We start from the raw sequence: 22,633 nt of genomic DNA on the forward strand, positions 1-22,633 counted from the left end.
AGGCAGGATTTGAGAAATACTCCAACTGATGATCCTGACCTGGTGCTTTTTACCGACAGGTCATCATACATGCAGAATGGCATCCACTATATGGGTGGAGCAGTAGTCATGGACTTTGAAACTCTGTGGTATGCCTCTACCCCAAAACATAAGTGCCTAGAGGGCAAAACTGATTGCATTGAAACTAGGTTGCCTGTTGGCTGAAGGTAAAATGGCTAACATCTATACAGACTCTTAGATAGGGGTTCTTGATCTGCCATGCAATGGGTTCAATCATCAACACCATCCTTTTTAGGATAAATATTTCATCTTTCTGTAAATGTGTTTCCATGTATAAAATGTAGGTTTCCTGAGGGTAGGAAAATGGTATAATGTATTCCAAACAGCAAAGGAGCTCAAAATACCATCCAAGCTGACCTATGCTGTAAATTCAAAGCCTAAACATTAATGAAAAAAAATGTATGATAATAAAGAGAGGCATTCAAAATATTCTTAGGAAGAAACCAAACCTGAGGAAATTATTTGCTTCTCAAATACTCCAGACAATAAAAGTATAAGAAGGATCAACAAATACAGCAACCAACGAGTATAAACAATGAAATAATAATAGAGAGACCATAAGAGATTTCATTTTAAATGCACAGATGTCAAGTAGTAGTGATAGTGGAGAAATAGTTTATAAATAAAGTTAGAAAGAGAGGTTGAAATAAATTCATGGACTTTAAATGCCTTCTGAAAAGAATTTATATTTGATTTTAAGATTTAGGGGAGCTCCTAGAGTTTTTTGGAGTCACTGACACTTTTGTCTATCTTTTAGGAATAAATCAATTTGGTGGCTACTTAGAGGATAGTCTGGAGATGGGAGAGACAGACTGGGGAACCCAATTAGAAGGCTTTTGGATTAATCCAGGACCTGATGAGGACCTTGAAGGAACCAGAGATAGGACCATGTGGATGGTTATAAGGGGATAGATGGAAGAGATGTTGTAGAGATATAATTTAACAAAATTTGGTGACTAATTTGGAAGTGCAGGAAGAGAGAAATTGATTTGAAGGTTGCAAACTTATGTGACTAGAAGGATGATAATACCTTTTATAGAAATAGGGAAATTCTAGAAAGAGGTGAGTTTTTTGGTGAAGATAATGAGTTAGTCTTAAGTCCTAGTCTATAAGCCCTGCTGCTTTTTGCCTGTTTAGATTAATTCATCCTCTCCCTGAAGATCTTTGTTACCTTCAGTGTTATACTCCCTGACTTCAGCCTCATATTACATCCTGAATCTCACTATTACATCTTACCTGCAACCCATATTATTTACCTAGCAAGTCCCTGACAACATCTCTTTCAAATCCCCTTTAATCTAATCACCTTTCCCAAATTCTCCCATTACTTTAGACGAATAGGTTGGGAGAGGGAAGAGAAAACAGTATTCAGAAAACTTATATTAATAAGAAGGAAAAGATGGCCTACATTATCAAGTATTTGTTTTCTTCAAGAAGGATAAAAATTGAGAATGAATGTAAAATTTGGCTGTTAAGAGATGGTCGATAACTTTGGGATGAATAGTTTCAGTTGAGTGATGACTTAGAAAGACAAATTCTAAAAGTTTGTGAAGTGAAGGCAGTGGGCATAAATAGCTTTTTCTTGAATTGAATATGAAGGGAAAAGAGGACTTTAGTTTGATGAGATTAAGGAAGTTTCTATATTTATTTGTTTTGTTTTGTTTTTTTCTTGATGGGAAAGACCTGAGGACATTTCTAATTAAAAAGGTAGGAGGAAGGGCAGCTGGGTAGCTCAGTGGATTGAGAGCCAGGCCTAGAGACAGGAGGTCCTAGGTTCAAATCTGGCCTCAAGACACTTCCCAGCTGTGTGACCCTGGGCAAGTCACTTGACCCCCATTGCCTACCCTTACCAATCTTCCACCTATAAAGTCAATACACAGAAGTTAAGGGTTTAAAACAAAAACAAAAACAAAAACAAAAAACAAAAAAAAAAAGGTAGGAGGCAATAGATTGGGAGAGTTTGAAGAAGAGGAGATAATTGTTAGAGGAATTATGAAAAGGAGTGAATAAACAATAATGTTTTTAAATGTTAAGATTGGGGAAAAAAGGGAATATACAAAAAATGTCTTCTTTTTTTGATTCAACATGGATTAGAACCCAGATGAGGGTCTCTTTTACCTAGTTTTCTTAACTAGCAAGATGGTTTGTTTTAAGTGAGGAGAAGAATTGAGCTTTATCCCAGTTGGATAGGGAAAAATGATTCAGTAGTAAGGTTATAACTGGAAATTTGAAAAGAAGAAACTATTAGGCTAGGTGAGTGAAAGTTAACAAGCTGTAGGGTTCAAATATCTGATTGGAATAATGCTTCTATGCAACTTTGGAAAAAAGTATAATTTAATAATTTTTAAATATTATACTTGAATTAAAGATAAAATTATGGTGATTTCTTAGTCACTATTTGCCTTTGTTAGAGGAAAATCTCTTATTTAATACAGAACTACTTGGTAATTTTCTACTTGTATATTAGACTTACTCCGATTATTTTGCTATACAAAATTTTATTAGCTCCTTTTCTTGTTGAAGGTCCAAGGGATGTCCTTCATTGCTGCAGTACTCATTCTCAACTTGGAAGAGGCGGATGCTTTCATTGCCTTTGCAAATCTCTTGAATAAGCCATGCCAGTTGGCCTTTTTCCGAGTAGATCATAGTATGGTAAGGACATTTGAGATAGGTATCAAAATTTTCATTTTGACTTTGAATGTTCTTAATGTTAAAAATGTTTTACAATGATAAGTAAGTATAGGAAAGCTAGAATAATCTGTAATCTAAATGTTAAGTTATATTGTAGCAGTATGCATGATTGGAAAGAAGGCTAAGATAAGCAATTATGAAGCAATATTTCCTGTCTCTGAACTTCAATGATAAGGAGTTCCTATGATTATCAGAATTTCCCTTGGTTTTTTAAATTAAATCAATATAGAATGTTTTTATTTGCAGATGCTGAAATATTTTGCAACGTTTGAAGTATTCTTTGAAGAAAATCTCTCCAAACTGTTTCTTCACTTCAAGTCTTACAGTCTTACACCTGACATATACTTGATAGATTGGTAAGTAACAGATCATTAATTATAATTAAAGTTAAAATATGTAGTTTTGTAAAGTATTTTGAGGAAATATGATTAGTCTTACAGAACTGAATTTGATGTGAATATATATACTAGTCTCTCCTTTTGAGGGGTTAGATTTTTAGAGATCTCCATGTAAAGAGGAATCCACAGGTATTTGTTTTGGACAAAGTAGAATTAATGCCTATATTTTCCTTAAAAACATCCCTTCTTTCAGTGTTCTTTCAGTTCTTCTGATTGAATCAAGGAGGAAGAGCCACCTGGGTTCTAATCCATCTTAATCCATGATCTTTTTACTATATATTAATTTACTTTTTAAATAAAAATATGCCTAGAATAACAATAGTAGCAGAAAGAGAAGTCAACAAGGGAGCTGAATGGCTAAAGTAACCAAGGAGCAGGAAACTATTGAATATGTAGGCTGTCAGGGTAGAAGTAAAAATTTAAAGTTTCAAATCTACAGCTCTACAGAGCTTTCTGGAAGAAATATTAATGTATTCTATAGGGGAGGGTCATGGCATTGATTTAATGAATTTAAGATATCTAAAGTGTACTTTTTATAGATGTGACGATATATTTACTTAAAGGATACTAACTATCTAAAACTAGTCAAAATAATTAACTTCAGCAAAGTTGCATAAATATAAAATAAACTCATATAAAACTTCAGCAAAACAATGTCCAACAGGAAGAGATAAAAAGAGAAATTCCATTTAAAATAACTGCAGACAGTATAAAATATTTGTTAGTCTACCTGTCAGTGCAAACCCAGGAACTATGTAAACACAATTACAAAATACTTTTCATACCGAAAAAGTCATATCTAAACAACTGGAGAAATATTAGTTGCCAACATTATAAAATGAGTCAATATAACCAATGAAATTTATCAAAAGATCATAGAGCTATAAAACATAATACCAAAATTCATCTGAAAGAACAAAAGATTAAGAATATAAAGGGAACCAGTGCAAAAAAGGTAAAGAAAGGTGACTTAACAATAACCAGATCTCAAACTACATGGTAGGATCCCTTTATCTGCAGTTCCCTTTTCCTGGTTTAGTTATCCATTGGTAGGTGGGATAGGAAGGGTAAGGGTTTTGGGGGCTCTTCTGCTTTTACTTTTCAACCATTACTTTTTCCACTTTCACTCCCTCCCTCCCACCATTTATGAACAAGGGTACAGGGCAGGAGCAGGGCAAGAGGGCACCATATATATGGGATCAGCAGGTGTTCATTTATGTCTAGTTTTAGCCATTCAAGAAAGATCTTGGAATGTATTTTCCATGTATACAGGGCCCCTACTGTATTACAAAATGGTTATCATCAAAGCAATCTGATACTAGCTAAGAAATAGAGAGGTAGATCAGTGGAATAGATTAGATACACAGTACATAGTAGTAAATGACCATAATAATAAAGTGTTTGACAAAGCTAAAGATCCAAGGTTTTGGGACAGGAACTCACTCTTTGACAAAAATTGCTGGGGAAACTAGAAGGTAGTTTGGTAGAAATTAGGTATAGACCTAACATCTCACATTGTCTATTGAGATGAGGTCGAGAGAGGTACATGATTTAGTCATACAGAATGATATCATAAGCAATTAGGGAGGAAAAAATAAGCAAATTAGGGGTATATGCATTTATGGATTATGGAAGAATTTATGACCAAATAATAAATAGAGAGCAGTAGGGATGTAAAATGGCTAATTTTTATTATACTAAATTAAAATTTTTTACAGAAATAAAACCAATGTAGCCAATATTAGAAAGAAAGCAGGAAACTAAAAAAAAATTAATAGCAAGTTTTTCTGATAAAGGTCTCATTTGTCAAATATATAGATAATTGAGGCAATTTATGTGAATGAGTCATTCCCTAATTGATAAGCAGTTTTCAAATGAAGAAATCAAAGCTATCAATAGTCACATAAAAATGCTATAAATTGCTGTTGATTAGAGAAAATGCAAATTAAAGTGACTAGCTAAGATGACAGAAAAGGAAAATGGAATTATGGAAAAATTGGGACACATATACTGTTGGAGTTGTGAACTGAGCCAACCATTTTGGAATACAGTTTGGAACTATCCCCAAAAAGTTATATAGCTATACATATCCTTTAACCCAGCAAAATCAGTACTAGGTTTATATCCTGGAGAGGTCAAAGAAAAAGGAAAAGGACATATATATACAAAAATACTTGTAGCAGTTCTTTTTGTGATGGCAAAGAATTGGAAATCAATTGGGGAATGACTGAACGTGTTGTGGTATATGCTTGAAGTGGAATACTATAATGCTAAAAGAATGACCAGGAGGATCCTTTTAGAAAATCTTGAGAAGACTTAAATGACCTGATTCAAAGTGAAGTGAGCAGAACCAGGAGAACATTGTACACAGAAATACTGTAACAGTGGTCAACTGTGAATGACTTAATTATTCTCATTAATATGATCCAAGACAGTTCCAGAAAAAAAAAATCTATCTACCTCTAGAGGGAGAACTGAGGGAATCTGAATGCAAATTAAAGCATACTTTTTTAAACTTTATTATTGTTTTTCTTGGTCTGTGTTTTTTTCTTGCAGTATGGCTAAAATGGAAATGTTTTGCATGACTGCACCGGTATGATCTATATAAAATTGTCTGCCTTCTCAAGTGGGGAAAGGAGAAGGGAGGGAAGGAAAGAATTTGGAACTAACAATTTTTAAATGAATGTTAAACATTTTTGCTTGCATGTAATTCAGAAAAAATAAAATTAGACGCAGAGGAAAAAAAATCTAGTTGTTTTAACTCTACAGATATATAAGCTTAAACATATGTAGGTTTAAAATAATTCAACCACATTAAATTTTAATATGTTATCTCTGTTTTCTATCATTTAAAGTTATTCCAGGTAAGGCCTGAGGATTATTGGGTGGGATAAAGTTAAGGATTTGATATTCAATCCAGGTGGCACAGATTAGGCTACAGCCCAGTTATATAGGAGAAAAGAATAAAGTTAAATTGTAGGACATACTTGAACACATTTATAGAGCATTATGTGTCTAAGGTCAAATCAAGTCAATGAGCATTTATTGACAGAGTGATAGAAGTGGGGGAAGCATGTTAAAGATCACACTTTTAGAATATCTATAAACATCTCTAGGTAATTTAAATATAAGATCTTCATTTATTTACCAGTTAGAATATATACTATTATCTGTATTCTTATAATTTTCATATTCTTTGTATAAATAAAACCAAATGACAAAAGGAAATTTTGGTTAAAGAGAAAGATAGCTCATAGTCTTTCCTTTAAATGTAAATCGCTGCATGACTCTAAAAAAGAAATTTGATGTTGATCAGGTAAAACACTTTGAAACTCCAATAAAAGAACTAATCCTTTATTAATTCTTACTGATAAAGCTGGCTTATCTGACTTCACCAAAATATAAAAATTGTAGTCTTTAGCCCATGAGGAAAATTCCTTCTCTGAAAAATTAGTTATTTTCCTCTCTTTCAAGTAGTTGTAGAAGTGTAGCATTGAAATAAAATGGATTTCCCAGAAAAGGGATTGAAAATGGAATTGGCATATTTTACATGAACAATTTTTTTTAAAATGTTATTTTAAAGACTGTTTTAGAAAAGTCTGGAAATAGATAAATTGTGCTTTCTTTATTTGATGTATGTATCTGATACACAGTGATTCAACAAAAACAGAACAAGTATACCATATTGTTTTTTTACTTCATTTCCTACCTGACTGTACCTCCTATACTTCTCTGTCATGCCCCAGGAACCTCTTTATTGTTCTGCAAGACCACATAATCCTAGAACTCCCACCTCTTCAGTACCCTCTGCCCCTGGAGATCCTCCCTCCCTCTGGTTAGAGGGTGGAGACTTCAACTTTCAGAACCTTCTTTTAAGGAGGAAGCCCAGGTCAGCCATCTCTTCATTTCCCACCTGGCTGTATTCCTCTGGACTTGTCCATCTCTGGACAACTCCATCTATTATTATTTTTTTTTTAATTGAAGTGATTGGAAAACCTCAGAAAATAAAAATTCATGGTAAGCATTTTAAAATTAAAATTCAAGAATAGTACGTGAAAGTTATAAAGATAATACACATATCATTTATATATTTGATAGCTTTTCATTTGATCACTTAAGGAAAAAGACTGTGGATAAGTATATATATGACCATGGAAAAAATGGGTACTGCAAATGAATTCATTCGTAATGGTCATTTTAATTGCAGAAACATGTGTGTATGTGTATTTGTACATGTATGTTTATAAACCCACACATATACCTTGTTTATGTTTCTTATTTTGACAATCATACACATAACTTTGCACAGTGAACACTTTGAGGTTGGTATTATTTTCTTAATTTGTCACATGTCTATGAAAATAGCCTTGGGATAATAAAGTAAATGTTATTAACTTTTCCAAAAGTTGTTTTTTATTATTATTAGGTTTTAGATATAGGAGATAATAACTGAAGGTGATATCACTAAGGATATTTCTGATTCTTTAAAAAAATATTACACATGTCTTAAGTGAAGTGTCACCTGATGTATAAATTCTACCATTCAGGTTTTAATTTGTACATGTTTACCATAAATCCTTGCATCCTTTGGTGCAGGAGTGAGAAGGTATTAAGTAAGGACTAAAGAAAAAATATTTTATTGCTGAAAAATAAGCCTATTTGTAGATATTTTAAATATGCTTACCAACTAGGCAGAGCCAAGGTAGTTGAATGATGGGAAACAACATGTTTGAGCTCCTCTTCACAAATAACATAGATTAGATTCTGAATTCCAGAAGAAGTCACAGCAAGTCCTTTGTCCAGACCAGTATGGCACAAGACAATGGACAGGGAGATCTTCAGACACTGTAGATGGGAAAGAGTCCTGGAGCCCACTGCCTTCTAGTAATCAGGGACAAGCTGTGCATAAGAAAAAAGGTCTCAGACTCACACAGAGGTACCCCTGACCCAAATGACTGCCATGGGGATAGCTGCCAACTTTTTTACCTACTGTCAAGTCCTAGGTGGCATCCTTGAGCAGCATAACAGAGAAAGCAGCAAGGGGGTAGCTCAGACCTCAGAAACAAAATTGAGTCTCACTTCCAAGGTCTAGATCAGTGGTTCCCAAACTTTTTTGGCCTACTGCCCCCTTTCCAGAAAAAAAATATTACTTAGCCCCCTGGAAATTCATTTTAAAAAATTTTAATAACAATAGGAAAGATAAATGCACCTGTGGCCATCGCAGCTCCCCTGGATCACTGCAGCACCCACCAGGAGGTGGTAGCGCCCACTTTGGGAATCACTGCTCTAGATCCACTTGCAGAAGAATAATCGGGTGGCAATCCCATGTGAAAGGGAATTCTACAGTTTTGCTCCAAGATAACAGAATTTTCCAACTAGCTAATGTGCAGAGTCCAAAAGCAGCCAGCTCTTTCTCAGATCCACATGCTAATCAGGAAATTGCAAAACTCAGACTAGGGGAATGGCAATTAGACTTAACTCTAAATCAGACCTTTTTGGGAGAACTAAAAGCTTGTAGGTCTCCATCCTATCTCTGACATCCTGAAATAACACAACATTCAATACTCCAAGAAAGTAAGCAGTGAGGCTAGACTTTACCTTACCTCTAGAAGTGCTGCAGAGTCATTCCCTGGAAGAATGAGCATACCTAAAAAGAAATACAACATAATGAATATTTTGGTGACATAAGACATAAAGAGAAAAGAGATTGATTCTAAAACATCACAGGAATTGCCTTGGAGAAAAAAACAGCTTGGGCATAAATTTAACTAGAATTTCTGAAATAGAAGGAAGAAATTTTAAATGAGTTAAAAAATGTCTTTATAAATGGAATGAAATTGCTTGAGGAAAAAAATTGTAAAGAAATGAGAGCTGTGAAAGCAAGAATTGGAAAGAGAATGAATAGCTTCGCATGAGGTACAAAATCTTGCCCATGTAACAAACTCACTGAAAACTTGAATGGACCAAATAGAAGCTAATAACTCCATGAAGCATAAATATTAAAACAAAGTCAAAAGACTGAAAAATTAGAAGAAAACATAAAGTATTTCATAATAAAAACAACTGATCTTAAAGAGAGATCAGAAACAAAGAATTTAAGAATCATTGGATTAAGCACCATGACCAAAAAAAAGAGGCTAGATATTATATATCAAGAAATCTTAAAAGAAACTGTCCAAATCTCTTAAAACCAGATGGCAAAATAGAAGTAGAAAAAAACCATCAGTTAGCTCCTTAAAAGAAATCCCACAATGAATACTTGTAGGAACATCATAGCTAAAATCCAGAGCTTACAACTCAAAAGAAAAAATACTGCCATCAGCCAGAAAGAAATGAACATAGGAATGAAGAACACAATAAAAAGGTAAACATGACAGAACAATTTTAAAGGACTAAACAAGTATAAACTGCCTACATTCAATACAGGGAGATATTATTGTCTTTGAACCCTATCATCATTAGTTCATACAGGGAGTCCAATTGGATAAGACCTGGGAATGTTTCTAATGTGAAATGATGATCTTAAGAAAAGAATGGAAAGAAAAAGGAAGAGGAATACATTGCGAGGGATGGTAAAGACAGGCTAAAGAAAATTATAGCATGAAGAGTTCACAAATAGCTATACAAAATCAGCAGGGGGTGATGAGTGCAGCTGACACTTGAACTTCACTCTCATATGAACTGGCAAAAGAGGGAAGAATATAGATATAGAGTTGGGTACAGAAAATAACTTTCACTCAACAGGGATATGGAAAGAATGGAGGATAGATTAAAAGAAGGGTTAAATCTAAGCAAAACAAATTCCAAGGATTTATGAAAATACTTATAGCTTTTTTTGAGGTGACAAAGATGGGATTCTGAGGGAGTACCCATAAATTCAGGAATGGAAGAACAAATTATGGCATATGAATGCAATGAAATACTATTGTGCTGAATTCCATTTTTCAGTGTAATAGCCAACCAGGATTCCAGAGGACTAATGAGGAATCATGCTGCCACCTCCTAATAGAGAGGTGAACACAGAAAGCAGAATGAGACACATATTTTTTAGAATATAGCCAATGTGAAAATTTATCTTATTTGACTAAACATGTATGTAATGAATTTTTTTTTTCATGTTCCCATGCAGGGGATTGGGTTTGAAGTGGGGGGGGGGGGGAAGAAGAGAAAGTATCTTCTCTGATTATTTAAAAAAAAAGAAAAAGAAAATTTGGGAACTCTGATCAACACAATGATCAATCCCAATTCCATACTGTCCACCTCCTGACAGAAAAGTGATGGACTCAAAGCACAGATTGAGACATAATATTTTTAGACATGACCAATGATATATTTACTTTCTTTGACTATACCTGCTTTCAACAGATTTCATTCTTCAGATTGGGAAGAAGGGGAATGGAAGGACTAGAAGACTGAACTTTGTTTGAAAATAAAATAAAATTTAATTGAAAAAAATTACCATTTAAAGTGTGTTTTACTACTACCTATAATATGCTATCAGCTTTGGGGAGCGTATATGTGTACTAGTCTTGTTTTGGGTGTGTATATGTGTATATATGGACAGAGTTGAATGGAGTATGTATATGTGGGTGTATTGAGTTGTCTTAGGGCATAATAATAGATGCCTTAATATTAGCTCTGTGCATTAGTTTATGTATATTGTGTATAATTCAGAAACATCATGTACAAGTTTATATTAAATATGCATGCATGTTCTTAGATTGATATCACTTAATTTTTCTTTCTACAAAACTAATTTTAAAATTACAGATTTATTTCACAATAAACTATTTCAAGAAATGTTTTCATTAAAAAGTGGTAAGCAACATGGAATATGGTTTTAGAATTAAGATAGAATTTGTTTTTGGTTCATGAGATGTATGTTTTTGGGCTAGATTGCTATACTAAGAGGGACATCTTAAAAGTTTGAATTGATTGTCTCCCCACAAGTGATTGTACTAGAGACTGTCTGTCAATGAAAGAGAAATCTCTGAAGAGATTTTATAAGCTTTAATTTAATAGCAAGTTAATTTTTTTTTCTGCCAATCTAGGATCTTCACGCTGTATAGCAAGTCACTTCCACTTGATCTGGCCTGTCGAGTTTGGGACGTCTTTTGTAGAGATGGAGAAGAATTTTTATTTAGAACAGGATTAGGAATCCTTCGATTATATGAAGATATACTTCTGCAAATGGACTTTATTCATATAGCACAGTTTTTAACCAAACTTCCAGAGGACATCACGTCAGAAAAGCTTTTCAGTTGTATAGCAGCTATTCAGATGCAAAATAGCACCAAAAAATGGACACAGGTAAATTTTCTTCCAAACTGAAAAGAGATATTAAATCAGTCATTTGATGTTGACAATTGAGGGTTGCAGTCATTTTTATGTATTTGAGAATAATTTACTTTATGATCTTTTGTAAATGCAGTAGAATGAAATAAGCTTTCTTTTACTCTTGAATCCTAAAAATTTTTCTTACATTTTATGAATATAAACAAATTGTAACTAACAACATTCATATAGTTACTAGGGGAATAGCTCTTCTTATTTCATATTTCATGTAAAATATAAAAATTGCACATCCATAGTATATTTTTTAGAATACTTTGTGTATAACCCTATTCTGTAAATCACAGGAATAAGAGAAAAAATATTCCAATTCCTCCCCTTAGGAGTATATAATCTAATTAGGGAGAGAATCTGTACACATAGAATATTAAATAATAAAAGATAACAGTGGAAGAAATGCAACAATAAATATATATGTTAATATCAGTTGCCAAATATGTAGGACTTCAAAAGATCTCTCATTTCATTTGGGTGACTACTCCCTTCAATTCTTATTACCAACTTCCACATTTTGTGAGTTTCCATTCCTTCCACCTCTCAAAGACCAATCTTCTGGTAGTGAGACCCTCTAACCTACTAGGTGGTCATTATATTACAAAGATAGTCAAGTTTTGTGCTTGAGACCTTTCTGGTTTGGTAAGACTTGACGTGTTCTGCTATTTATATACCCTTCAAGAAGCTAAGAGTATCTCCATTTGATATATAGTATTTTATTGAGAAGGGGCCTTGGACAGCTCTGTCTCAACTCCAGACATTTTCTTTGGCTCTCTCTCATTGCTTGAATGGTTTCCTTTCTCATCTCTGCCTCCTGGCTTCCCTGGCTTCTTTTAAGTTCTAAATAAAATTCCTTCTCCTGGGAACAGTTCCAAATCCCTCTTTAATCCTAATGCTTTCCCTTTGTTGATTTTTTTTCTTATTTGTCCATCATATAGCTTGTCTGTATCCATTTGTTTGCTTGTTATATTGCTCATTAGATTGGAAGCTCCTTAAGGGCCAGGACTACCTTTTGCCTTTTTTTAATCCCCTGTGTTTAGTATAGTACTTTGCACATAGTAAGCACTTAATTAATGCTTATTGATTGATTGGCTTGTATGTCTAATCCAACTATTGTCCAAATAGAAATCCCCTCTACCATGTTTCCAATAACTGATTATTTAGCTTTTGCTTGCAGACTTCAACTTCCTCTTGAAACAGCCCATTCCATTTTTAAGCCACCCTGATTGTTAAGAAATTTTTCCTTGTATCAAGCCCAAATTTGCCTCTTTAAAATTTTTACTCATTATTTCTAGGGATAAACAGAATAAATATGCTATCTTTTCCACGTGACCACTCTTCAAATGCTTAGATAACTCTCTTGTCCTTTCCTCCTGCCCCACTTCCTAACACACAACTTTTATCAACTAAAGGTCTTCTCTGGACTGATTCTAGCTTAACAATATCCGTGCCAGATTGTGGTGTCCAGAACTGAAAATAACATTCGAGATGTATTCTGACCAGAGCAGACTATGATAGGACTATCACTTGGTTATATGTTATGCCTCTCCATGTTTCAGAAAATTTCATTAAGTTTTTTCATACTGAGCTTTCAGTTTACTAAAATTGCTAGATTTGTCCCTCTTGAATTTTATTCTAGTAGATTTGACCCACTGTTTTAGCCTGTCAAAATCCTTCTGAATCTTTAAACTGACATTTGTTAGCTATCTTCCCCAATTTTTTGTGTCACTTGGAATCTGATATGGATGCTTTTTGTGTCCTTTTTTTTGGTAAACCCTTATCTTCTGTTTTAGAATCAATACTAAGTATTGGCTCCAAGGAAGAAGATCAGTAAGGGCTAGGCAATTGAGGTTACATGACTTGCCCAGGGTCCCACAGCTAGTAAGTATCTGAAGCCAGATTTGAACTTAGGATCTCCCATCTCCAGACTTGACCCTATCCATTTAACTGCTTCCCTGCTCTACTTCTGTGCCTAAGTGCAGATAGAAGTGCTAATGTGGTGACATTGAGAGGTGAAGAGGGCCTGAATGAGAGGGGTGGCTGAATGTGAAAGGGCATGGATAGAAATGCTGTAGAGGTAGACTTGATAAGATCTGTCAGCCAAGTAAGGCACCCAGAAGACCAAGGTAGTGGAACTTGGTTGACTTGTAAAAACAGAGAAGTTTGGTTGAAGGGTAGATTAAGGGAAAGGTGATAAGTTCTACTTTAGTCATGTTGGGTTTGTGATATCTACAGGATATCCATTTGGAGATGTTCAATGGGCTGTTAGTTATATAGTCTTGGAAATCAGGAAAGACTAGATAGGGTTGGATGTACAAATTAGAGAATCATCTGTATAGAGATGATTATTGATCTTACTGGAGCTGTTGAAATTATTTAAGAGGGTAGAGTGCTTAACTGCTCCTCTTATCACCTCCACCATATTCAATCAGTTGCCATCATGTCATTTCTACCTCCATTACATCTCTCACTTATGCCCCCTTTGCTTCTTTGACACTGTTTCTACCATGTTGCTAGCCCTTATCTCATGGCTGGATTATTGTCATATGTTCCTTTTTGGTTCCCTTATTTCAAATTTCTCCCCACACCAAAACATCCTCCATTCAGTTGTCAGATAGAACTTCTTAAAGCTTAGGTTTGACTGTGTTATTCCTCTGTTCAACTCTGGTGGTTCCCTATTACTTTGAAGTTCAAATATAAAATTCTCTCCTTAGCATTCCTCCATTTTTTAGAGATTATTGATAGTGGCTCAATGATTATATTTCCCTTTTTTTTTTCCTAATTTTTTTCTCTAGTATTCCTTAAAATAAAGCATTCTTTGAGGTGTTCTTAGCTTTCTTGACAACTGTGTTTCAAACTGAGTTTTAGCACTCCTGATACTATTCTTAGAGGAATATTTCATAAATATAAACTCATAATTTCATCTTCGAGATGGTATAGGAACCAAGAAGAAACTCTTATTTTAGATCTGATTGTCACAAACAGTTCATGGGTTAGAAATGAGGGGAACCTTCTGGGATTCATTTCCTTTTTTTGTTTTAAGATATTTTATTTTCCCAATTTCATGGGATAACAATTTTCATTATTCATTTTCCAAAATTATAAAACCCAAATTGCCTCCTTCCTTCCCTTCTCTCCCTTTTCCCAGAGATGGTAAGCAATTTGATTTGAGTTATACATGTATTATGGATTTCATTTTCCATTACATGTCCTTCAATCTTTTGTACATTTCTTTTAAAAATCTACATTGGTTTGATGAGTTTATTTTTTGTAGAAAACTTCCATATTTCCTTCACATTAGAATTATTTCTGTTTGTATCTTAAGAATTTCATTCTTAAGAGATTTCTATCCATTTTGTGCTGACTTTCCTTATAGAATGGCAGTGCATGGGATTCTATCTATTCTTGCTTTGATCCTTTTGAAATCTGCTTTTCTAAAATATAGGACACATGTTATATTAAGTCAGACTTCTCTTGCTTCTATTATAAACACTAAGATGGAATAGTTGGTACCTTCTTCCTTGTACAAGGTTACTTTCATTTCTACTCCATGAACTGTTTGTGACAATCAGATTCAGATTTAGAATTTTTCCTTAGTTTCCTCTACATTTCAAAAGAGGAAATTATTATTAAGATAGGGACCCTGCTTTTGTCATGGAACTTCAGCAGATTTCTGAATATCTTAAGACCACTATCATAGTTTTTTCCTGACATTTTTCTAAGCTTGTGATATGTTCTAGTGTTTCCCCTTCTGTCTAGCAATCTGGGCTAGGCCCTGATGACAGTGTCACTCCTGTTTTTTTTTTTTTATCTTTACCCAAATATTTGCTTTTCATTATATTTTGCTCCCCCCAAATTGATTGACATTTATATGATGCTTTAAAGTTTACAAAATGTTTTTTATGCACCTGTATTCTCACACAAGCCTGTTTTTTTTTTAAAAAAAAATTTTTTTTAAACCCTTAACTTCTGTGTATTGACTTATAGGTGGAAGAGTGGTAAGGGTAGGCAATGGGGGTCAAGTGACTTGCCCAGGGTCACACAGCTGGGAAGTGTCTGAGGCCGGATTTGAACCTAGGACCTCCCGTCTCTAGGCCTGGCTCTCAATCCACTGAGCTACCCAGCTGCCCCCACACACAAGCCTGTTTTGAGGAGTTATTTTTCCCATTTTTTAGATGAGGAAAGTGAGACCGAAGGTGGTTAGGTGATTTGTCCATGTAAGTAAGTGTTACATGCAGGATTCTTGACTTTCCTTTCTTACTATTATCCAGCACAACATTCAGCTGAGGAAAGGTGGAATGCAGATAGTAAACAGACAGTAAATACAGACTTATCAGACACCATGTACATTGCTGTGAATTCCTTTCTGTTAGAGTTTGATTAGCCATCCTTAGAAATGGAATCTTGGAGCTTCAGAGGAAGAATAATTCATCTTTGTATCCCACATTAGGGTTTACCAAATGCTTTAGTGCTCAGATATCATATCTGTTTTACAAATGAGGAAACTGAGAGTAAGACAGGATAAGTGACTTGATCCCAATGTCTTTACTCCTTCTGTTCTGCCAGGTGATGACCATAATATTAGAATCTTTCATTTGGATCTGGTAAAATTTGTCTAAAATGTGACCTAATAAAAAAGGATGTAAGAGATATAAAGTTTTGATTTGTTTTGAGGGGGGGAGGGAACAAGATTGATGGTTCTTAAAGAGAGCTCTTTTCTGTTTTTAAATTAATGGCTAGCAGCCAAATACAGTTGGAAATCAGTTTATTATGCATTCCTAGAGAGGAATTCCTAGAGAGAATGTTTGAGAGTTAATCTTTATTTCAAATCATTTTCAGGTGTTTGCATCTGTAATGAAGGATATTAAAGAAGGGGACAAGAACCATAGTCCAGCACTGAAAAGCTAATCTTCACAATTAAAAGAGTAATTAAATGTAGAAAACAAGGCATTAAAACATTTTTTCCTATGTGAAAAACATTAGAGAAAAATATTGGAGAAATCCAGAAGAATCAAGAGAGATGGACAAATGTTGAATTTTCACTCAGTGGCAAAAGTAGATAAATGGATATCCAGTTGCCAGTATTATTTTTTAAAGTATTGTGTGGGGAAAACAGTTTTCACAAAGAAAAACTGAAAGTGGCTAGTTCATATTCCATAATTTGAGGTAAAGAGTTTAATGCAATAAAATTTTCAATAATCTTGGTTGGTACTTAAAAGTTTTTGAGGCATGATTATTTTCTTTTTAAAGTTACCAGAAAGGCACTTTTGGAGGTCAAAAAGGGGCATGTTAAATAGTATGAACCCCAGACTGCTTTCAGAACCAAACCCCTCAATACAGATATTACCTCCAGATTTAACCAGTTGAAAATACTATGGACCAAATAAATTTCTTTGTTGTCTATGTGCCTAAGAATATGAAACATTGAGTTAAACTTATTTGGGTCACTGATGTCATTCAGTTTCATCCATCAGTTGGGACAAATATGTGTAACTCAGGAACTGGAAATATTGGAGGTAGATTATACTTCACTGGTTTCAGGTATTTTTTTTTTCTGTAGTATTGTATGTTCATTATTGAAGAAAATTATGTGGATATTCCTCAAGAGATTGTTACCAACAGAGGAATGTTATTTCCATTTCTAGTTTAAGAAATGATTTTATTCATGGTCATAAAACACTATGAAAATGAGAAAAAATAGTGGAAGGAAAAGTTTTTCTTTGCACTTTAGAGGGCAGAAGTTTTGGCTTTGGTAGTCAATCCATAAATGTTAAAGTGAAGTTTTACAGTGATTGTTTAATCACAGTAAAGAAACTACCCTAGTATATAATGCTGACAGTTTTAAGTAGCATGGTGCTTGGCAAAGACTTGACATTCTTTGTACTTAAATCCTTCCACTGTTAGACAATGAAATTTTGTAAATATAGATTTGACATTTGAAATTTTAATTTATAGCCAAGTCAGTGACTTGCAAAATGTGTTCTAGCTGACAAAAAAAACCCTAATTTTTTAATCAATGGAAATGAGTAAATAGCAGTAATACAATTCAACATTAACTTTTTCTAATGAGTCAAACTTTGATGATATTTATTGTGTATTGATTATGTTAATCACTGGTAGACTTGAGATCAAATTTATCACTACAACATTTTAATTTTGAAACTAAAATGAATCATTTCAATGTTAAGAGCAGTATCTGCATAACATGCTACTTATTTAAAGAATGCTTTTATGTTTCAGTTTGGTTTATAACTACCTTTAAGTACATTATTTATATTGTTAATATGTAGTCTTCAAACTAACAGGTCTGGTATCCTTCCTAGTCTATGTGGTGACTGCCTCTTTAGGAACATGGAACCTGAGAGTGCCTGTTTATTATTCCAGCACTGTGACTTGGTAAGGCCTCTCAGTAATTACTCCAAGCAGTGGAGGTTGCTTTAGGGGAGGAAACATTTTGTGAAATAATTTGGTAGGGGTAATATCACAATAAGAAGCCGCCCCAGTTTCTGAAATAAGTGACTATAGTCATTCCTTCCTGCCCAGGCATCTACTTTGTTTTGTTTCATGGGCGGAAAAGTGTTTAGTAGAGAGTAGAGGAGCATTGAATCCTGGCAGTTAACCATATTGAGAATACCACATGTCTAAGTTAAATTTTATTTTTATGTATTCATTTATTTAGTTTGGAACCAAGTTATTTCTTCTAATTTTGTTTTATTGTTGTACAGTTTCTTTACCTTTCAAATATAAGCTTGTATATAAAAATGTAAATACAAGGGATACATTAAAGACCACTAATAATTCCTATGTAAATAAAATTGTAAACAGAGTAATTACTTGAAATGAGTCTTTATTACTTTGGGGTTATCTACATTAATTAGCTGAAGCTGGAAAAGAATATCTAAAGTATTTTTTTTTTTTTTTGCCAAATTTTTCTTGCTTAGAATTGCCCCAGGCCTGTGGTACTAAAAGACTAGCAGTACTGGCTGCTGCAGTAGCATACTGTATTTGCCCATGAGCCATTTGTACACAGTTCATATTGTTAATGTGTAAGATAGCCACTTTATTAAAATTTTCTTTTACGTAGAAAGTTTTACTATATCCATAATAATGTAAAGATTAATAAAATATTATTTTGCTTGTATACTTATGCAAAGTAACTTTTAAGGAAGTTGAGGGCATGATATTTTCTTATTCCCATTACCTTGCATTTCTCCTTGCAGGTATTCTGATTCCAAATTTTCTTAAATTCATAGCCACTCTCTTTGAGAGCAAGTTACAAATCGCTCTGATCCACTTGGTGTATCTGCTGTTGGTCAAATGCCTTTAAATGATTACTTTGGTACTTGACTGAAGATATAATGCTAATCCAGCATTAGCAATGAGGCATTGAAATTTCTAAAGAGTTTAACAACTTTTCCCTTAGCTTGGAGTTAATGTTCTTTTTCTCTGGTTCAGTTCACTTTCAGTATTGCTGCACTAATATGTGTATTTGCAAACAGTTAATCCCAGATCATTTTTAATTGACATTACAATGCATTGTAATTTTTTTTGGTAACAATGAATTTGCCTTTCTATTTCTTGTCTTGCTTAGGTTGCTATTAAAATTAATTTACCTCCCAAGAAAGAATATATCAGCTGACAAGAACAATTGGGAATTAAGCAGCCCTAAAATCTGTTGGGAAGTCAATATGGAATTTTAAATTTGCTGGTGGATAATCTGCCTAATCAGTAATCAGATAATAAAGAACTGTGTCTGTGTGGTATAAATGAAAGATATTAATGTAATATTTAGCCATTAGCAGGGTTTAATAAAAGCTAAACTTAGATTCCAAATATTAAATTGGACTTTACTGAATCTATATTTGTGAAAATTTAAATAGAACTGATTTGCCTTTTAGTTTTTTTCAAAGGAAAGGAAGATTTTAAACAAATCTTTAAAGAAATTGTTTAGCCTCTCCGGAGAAATTCTGGGCTTTTAGAAGCATTCATTAACATATTATTTAATTGCAAAGTGACCGGCCCCCAAGTACTTAGATAATCCTTTAACATGCTAATTATAATCTTTATTTGTTAAAAAACAATGCTTCTTTCCTACTACCCACTTTTTTTAGGTGTCATTTAGTTCTGCATGCCCTAGAAATAAATAAAATTGAATTTCTTTAAAGATATCCTTTCTATAGTTTATTAATTCTGACTAGTCTTTCCATAATTAATCCATTTTGTGAGTTTTTTCCACATGCTGCAGGCTGAACATTTTGTGACCATTTTTAAGGAATGCAACTTTCCACGGCATTGCAGAACTTTTTCATTTGTTGACATTAAGAAAATGGAAATTTTCATGGTTTTATTAAAAAGTAAAATGACTTTTGTATAATTACAATGTATTTGGAAGTTGTTTTTATAATAAAAATGTTAATGATAAAATTGATTCAGCCTTGATAGTAAATGTAAAAATAGAGACAATAATTGATTACATTTGTGCGCATTCTCATTTTAATTATATTTAATTATAATCATTATGTCTTTATAACTCTTTATAGTTTTCAAAATTTTTCCATAGCTCCTTAATTTGATTATTGGGACCAGCCTACCAAGTAGGCAAGGATTTTCACTCCCGTTTTTAAAATAAGAAAAGGTTCAGAGTAATAAGTGAAAGTTGATCCTGGACTCTTAGCATCCATTTAACGCTCTAACCATGTGCTCTCTCCTTTTAAATAAGAAGTTCATGGAAATATGGGAGGAAGTGCACCAGAGGGTGGGAAATTTAGGGGTCAGGGAGGGTTTCCTTTTAAAATCTGGTTAAAGATGGAATAGTTTATAAAGTTTCTTGAGAGAGGTTTTTTACTTTATATATAGCACATTAAATCGTCAATAAAGCTTAATAAACCCTTAGGTAATATGTGACCAACAACAGTTATGATTCTTGAATTTTATGTAGACCAGAGAATGGGTACTCATAAATGGATCACAATATAAAGTAATGCAGGAACATTCCGTGATAACTTTATGTCTCCCCTCACTCTTCCCTAAAAAAATCCTCAGCCATCTGAATGCTGACATTCAACTGAAACCACCTTGCCCCAAGTTACCAGTGATTTCTTAAATGCCAGATCTCATTAATAGCCTTTACCTTGACCTCTTTGCAGCATTCCCTATGGTTTATCACCCATTCCTCTAGGATATTGCTCTCTCCTGGTTCTCTTACCTGCCTGATCTTAGTCACTTCTGCTCATTTGTTATTTTAGGTCCTCTTTTCTCCCTTGTCATTTGGCCAATCTTGCCCTTTCTGTTTCTTTGCCTCTTTCCATCTCCTCCTTATCATTCCCAGTTACCATTCTTAAGACTTTCATCACCTCTTGCCTGGGCTACCGCAATAAACTTCCTATTTGGTCTCCTTCAAAGGTCTTATTCTTGTTCATTCCTAATCTCAAACTTTTAGTGACTAGTTCAACCCTCTGTTTTCCTCTCTTCTTGAATCTCTTACTCCCTTGTCTTTTCTTAACTAATTGCTTCCAAACTCCAGTCCTGAATTCTTTCACCATCTGCTTGCTAGCCTCTCTCCTGAGTATCAGTTAGCTTCGGATGGAATGTTTCTGACTGCGGATCCCATAAGTATCTAAAACTCATAATGCCCAAAAGAGGACTCAAAATTCTCTGTCCCCCTCCCCCAGTTCTTCTTCAGACTTCTCTGTTGCTGTTGAGGACACTACCTTTCTTTTCATCACCCCGATTCTCAACCTCAGTGTTTTCCTCAGTTCCTCACCCTTATCCACATCAACAATCACTGGACAAATCTTGCCCCTTCTGGTTGTTGTACCGTCTCCCCTCTTCAGATACGGGACCACTTCTCTGCTTAAGGCTCTCATTAACGCCTACCAGGACTCTTGCCAAAGCTTCCAGATTGGCTTCACTGCTTCATCTCTCGTTTCTCTTCTCTACAGCTACAGTCGTGATTATGCTGAAGCATAGATCTGACCATATCTTTTTGCTCAAAGGTGCTACTGCTCCAAAAACTCCAGTGGCTATCTACCTGTAGGGTTAAATACAAACCCTGTGTGTGACATTTCGAGCTCTTACAACCCGGCTCCATAAACTAGCTTTCCAGGCTAATTATACTTCATCCCCTGGATTCTGCAGTCTGGGTATGCTGTCCTTGCAGTTGTGAATACATGATGTTCCCACTTTTGTGTCTGTTCCTTTACCTTGTCTGGCCCCCATGCTTTTTGGTAAGGAATCTTTGATTTCCTTCAAGACAGCCCAAATACTATGTCCTTCAAAAACAAAAGCTTTCATGTTCCTTCTAAGGATCCTGTTACACAGGCTAGTGCGCTCTCAAAGCCGCCTCGTATTCACTTTGCACAAATTCTCTATATATTGATATGTGTACATCCTTCCTTCCCTATGAGAGTAATTTACTTGAGGGCAGGGATTGTTTTACTTTTTTTTCTGTGTATTCCCCCTTAGCACTGTGTGTGGCATATAATAGGTACCTGATATATTTTTTTGATTGACTAATAGTAGAAATGAGGGCATTAGTAAAATTAGTACAGAACAATGTAATCAAGGGCAAGAGAGAGATCCGGCAAAGTGCTATTTAAAAAAAACTAAGAAGCAAGATAATAATTTTGTGTTGGGGGTGGAAATGGGGAGTCAGCACTGGAATCATATAATGAAAAAAGCATCTTCCAGAAAGAATTCAGGATTCTGATAAAATAACCAAACATGACTTTAAAAGAGTGACTTGATGCAGTGTCCAGTCATGACTTAAGAGTGAATGATTCAGTGACCATGATTTAGGAGTCATTTGGATGCAATGACCAATCATAACTTAAGAAGAATGATAGAGAAATAATTACCTTATGTCTCAGTGAGGAGGTGTAATGAGCCACTTAACATTTTCAGACATAGCTAAAGTATTGATTTATTTTGCTTAGAAGGTGGAATGTATTCAGTGGGGAAAATGATAGTGATAGTGGAAAAAAACCCATAATTTTTTACCAAAGAAAAAATTACTGTGTGTGAATCTTGGCTTTACCTGTGTCAATTAAGGCTTTCAGAAGCTCATGATTTTATGTGTAAAACAAGGATGTTGGATTGTAGGACCTTTTAGGTCCCTTCCAACTGTGTATCTATTAGCC

General features: G+C 34.3%; 1 protein-coding gene across 2 annotated transcripts in view; it reads left to right on the forward strand.

Moving 5' to 3' along the window:
- TBC1D12 (TBC1 domain family member 12) overlaps positions 1-18,325 on the forward strand; it is a 132,506-nt gene extending 114,181 nt beyond the window's left edge. For both annotated transcript variants that reach the window (XM_044665700.1, XM_044665699.1), the window contains 4 exons: positions 2,584-2,712; positions 2,998-3,107; positions 11,201-11,459; positions 16,335-18,325. In XM_044665700.1, the coding sequence (XP_044521635.1) occupies positions 2,584-2,712; positions 2,998-3,107; positions 11,201-11,459; positions 16,335-16,403 (567 nt within the window). In that variant the 3' untranslated portion in view covers positions 16,404-18,325. The remainder of the gene's footprint in view (positions 1-2,583; positions 2,713-2,997; positions 3,108-11,200; positions 11,460-16,334) is intronic.
- Positions 18,326-22,633: the final 4,308 nt, after the last annotated feature.

This window comes from Gracilinanus agilis, chromosome 2 (genome assembly GCF_016433145.1).
Source record: "Gracilinanus agilis isolate LMUSP501 chromosome 2, AgileGrace, whole genome shotgun sequence".
Classification (NCBI taxonomy): Eukaryota; Metazoa; Chordata; class Mammalia; order Didelphimorphia; family Didelphidae; genus Gracilinanus; species Gracilinanus agilis.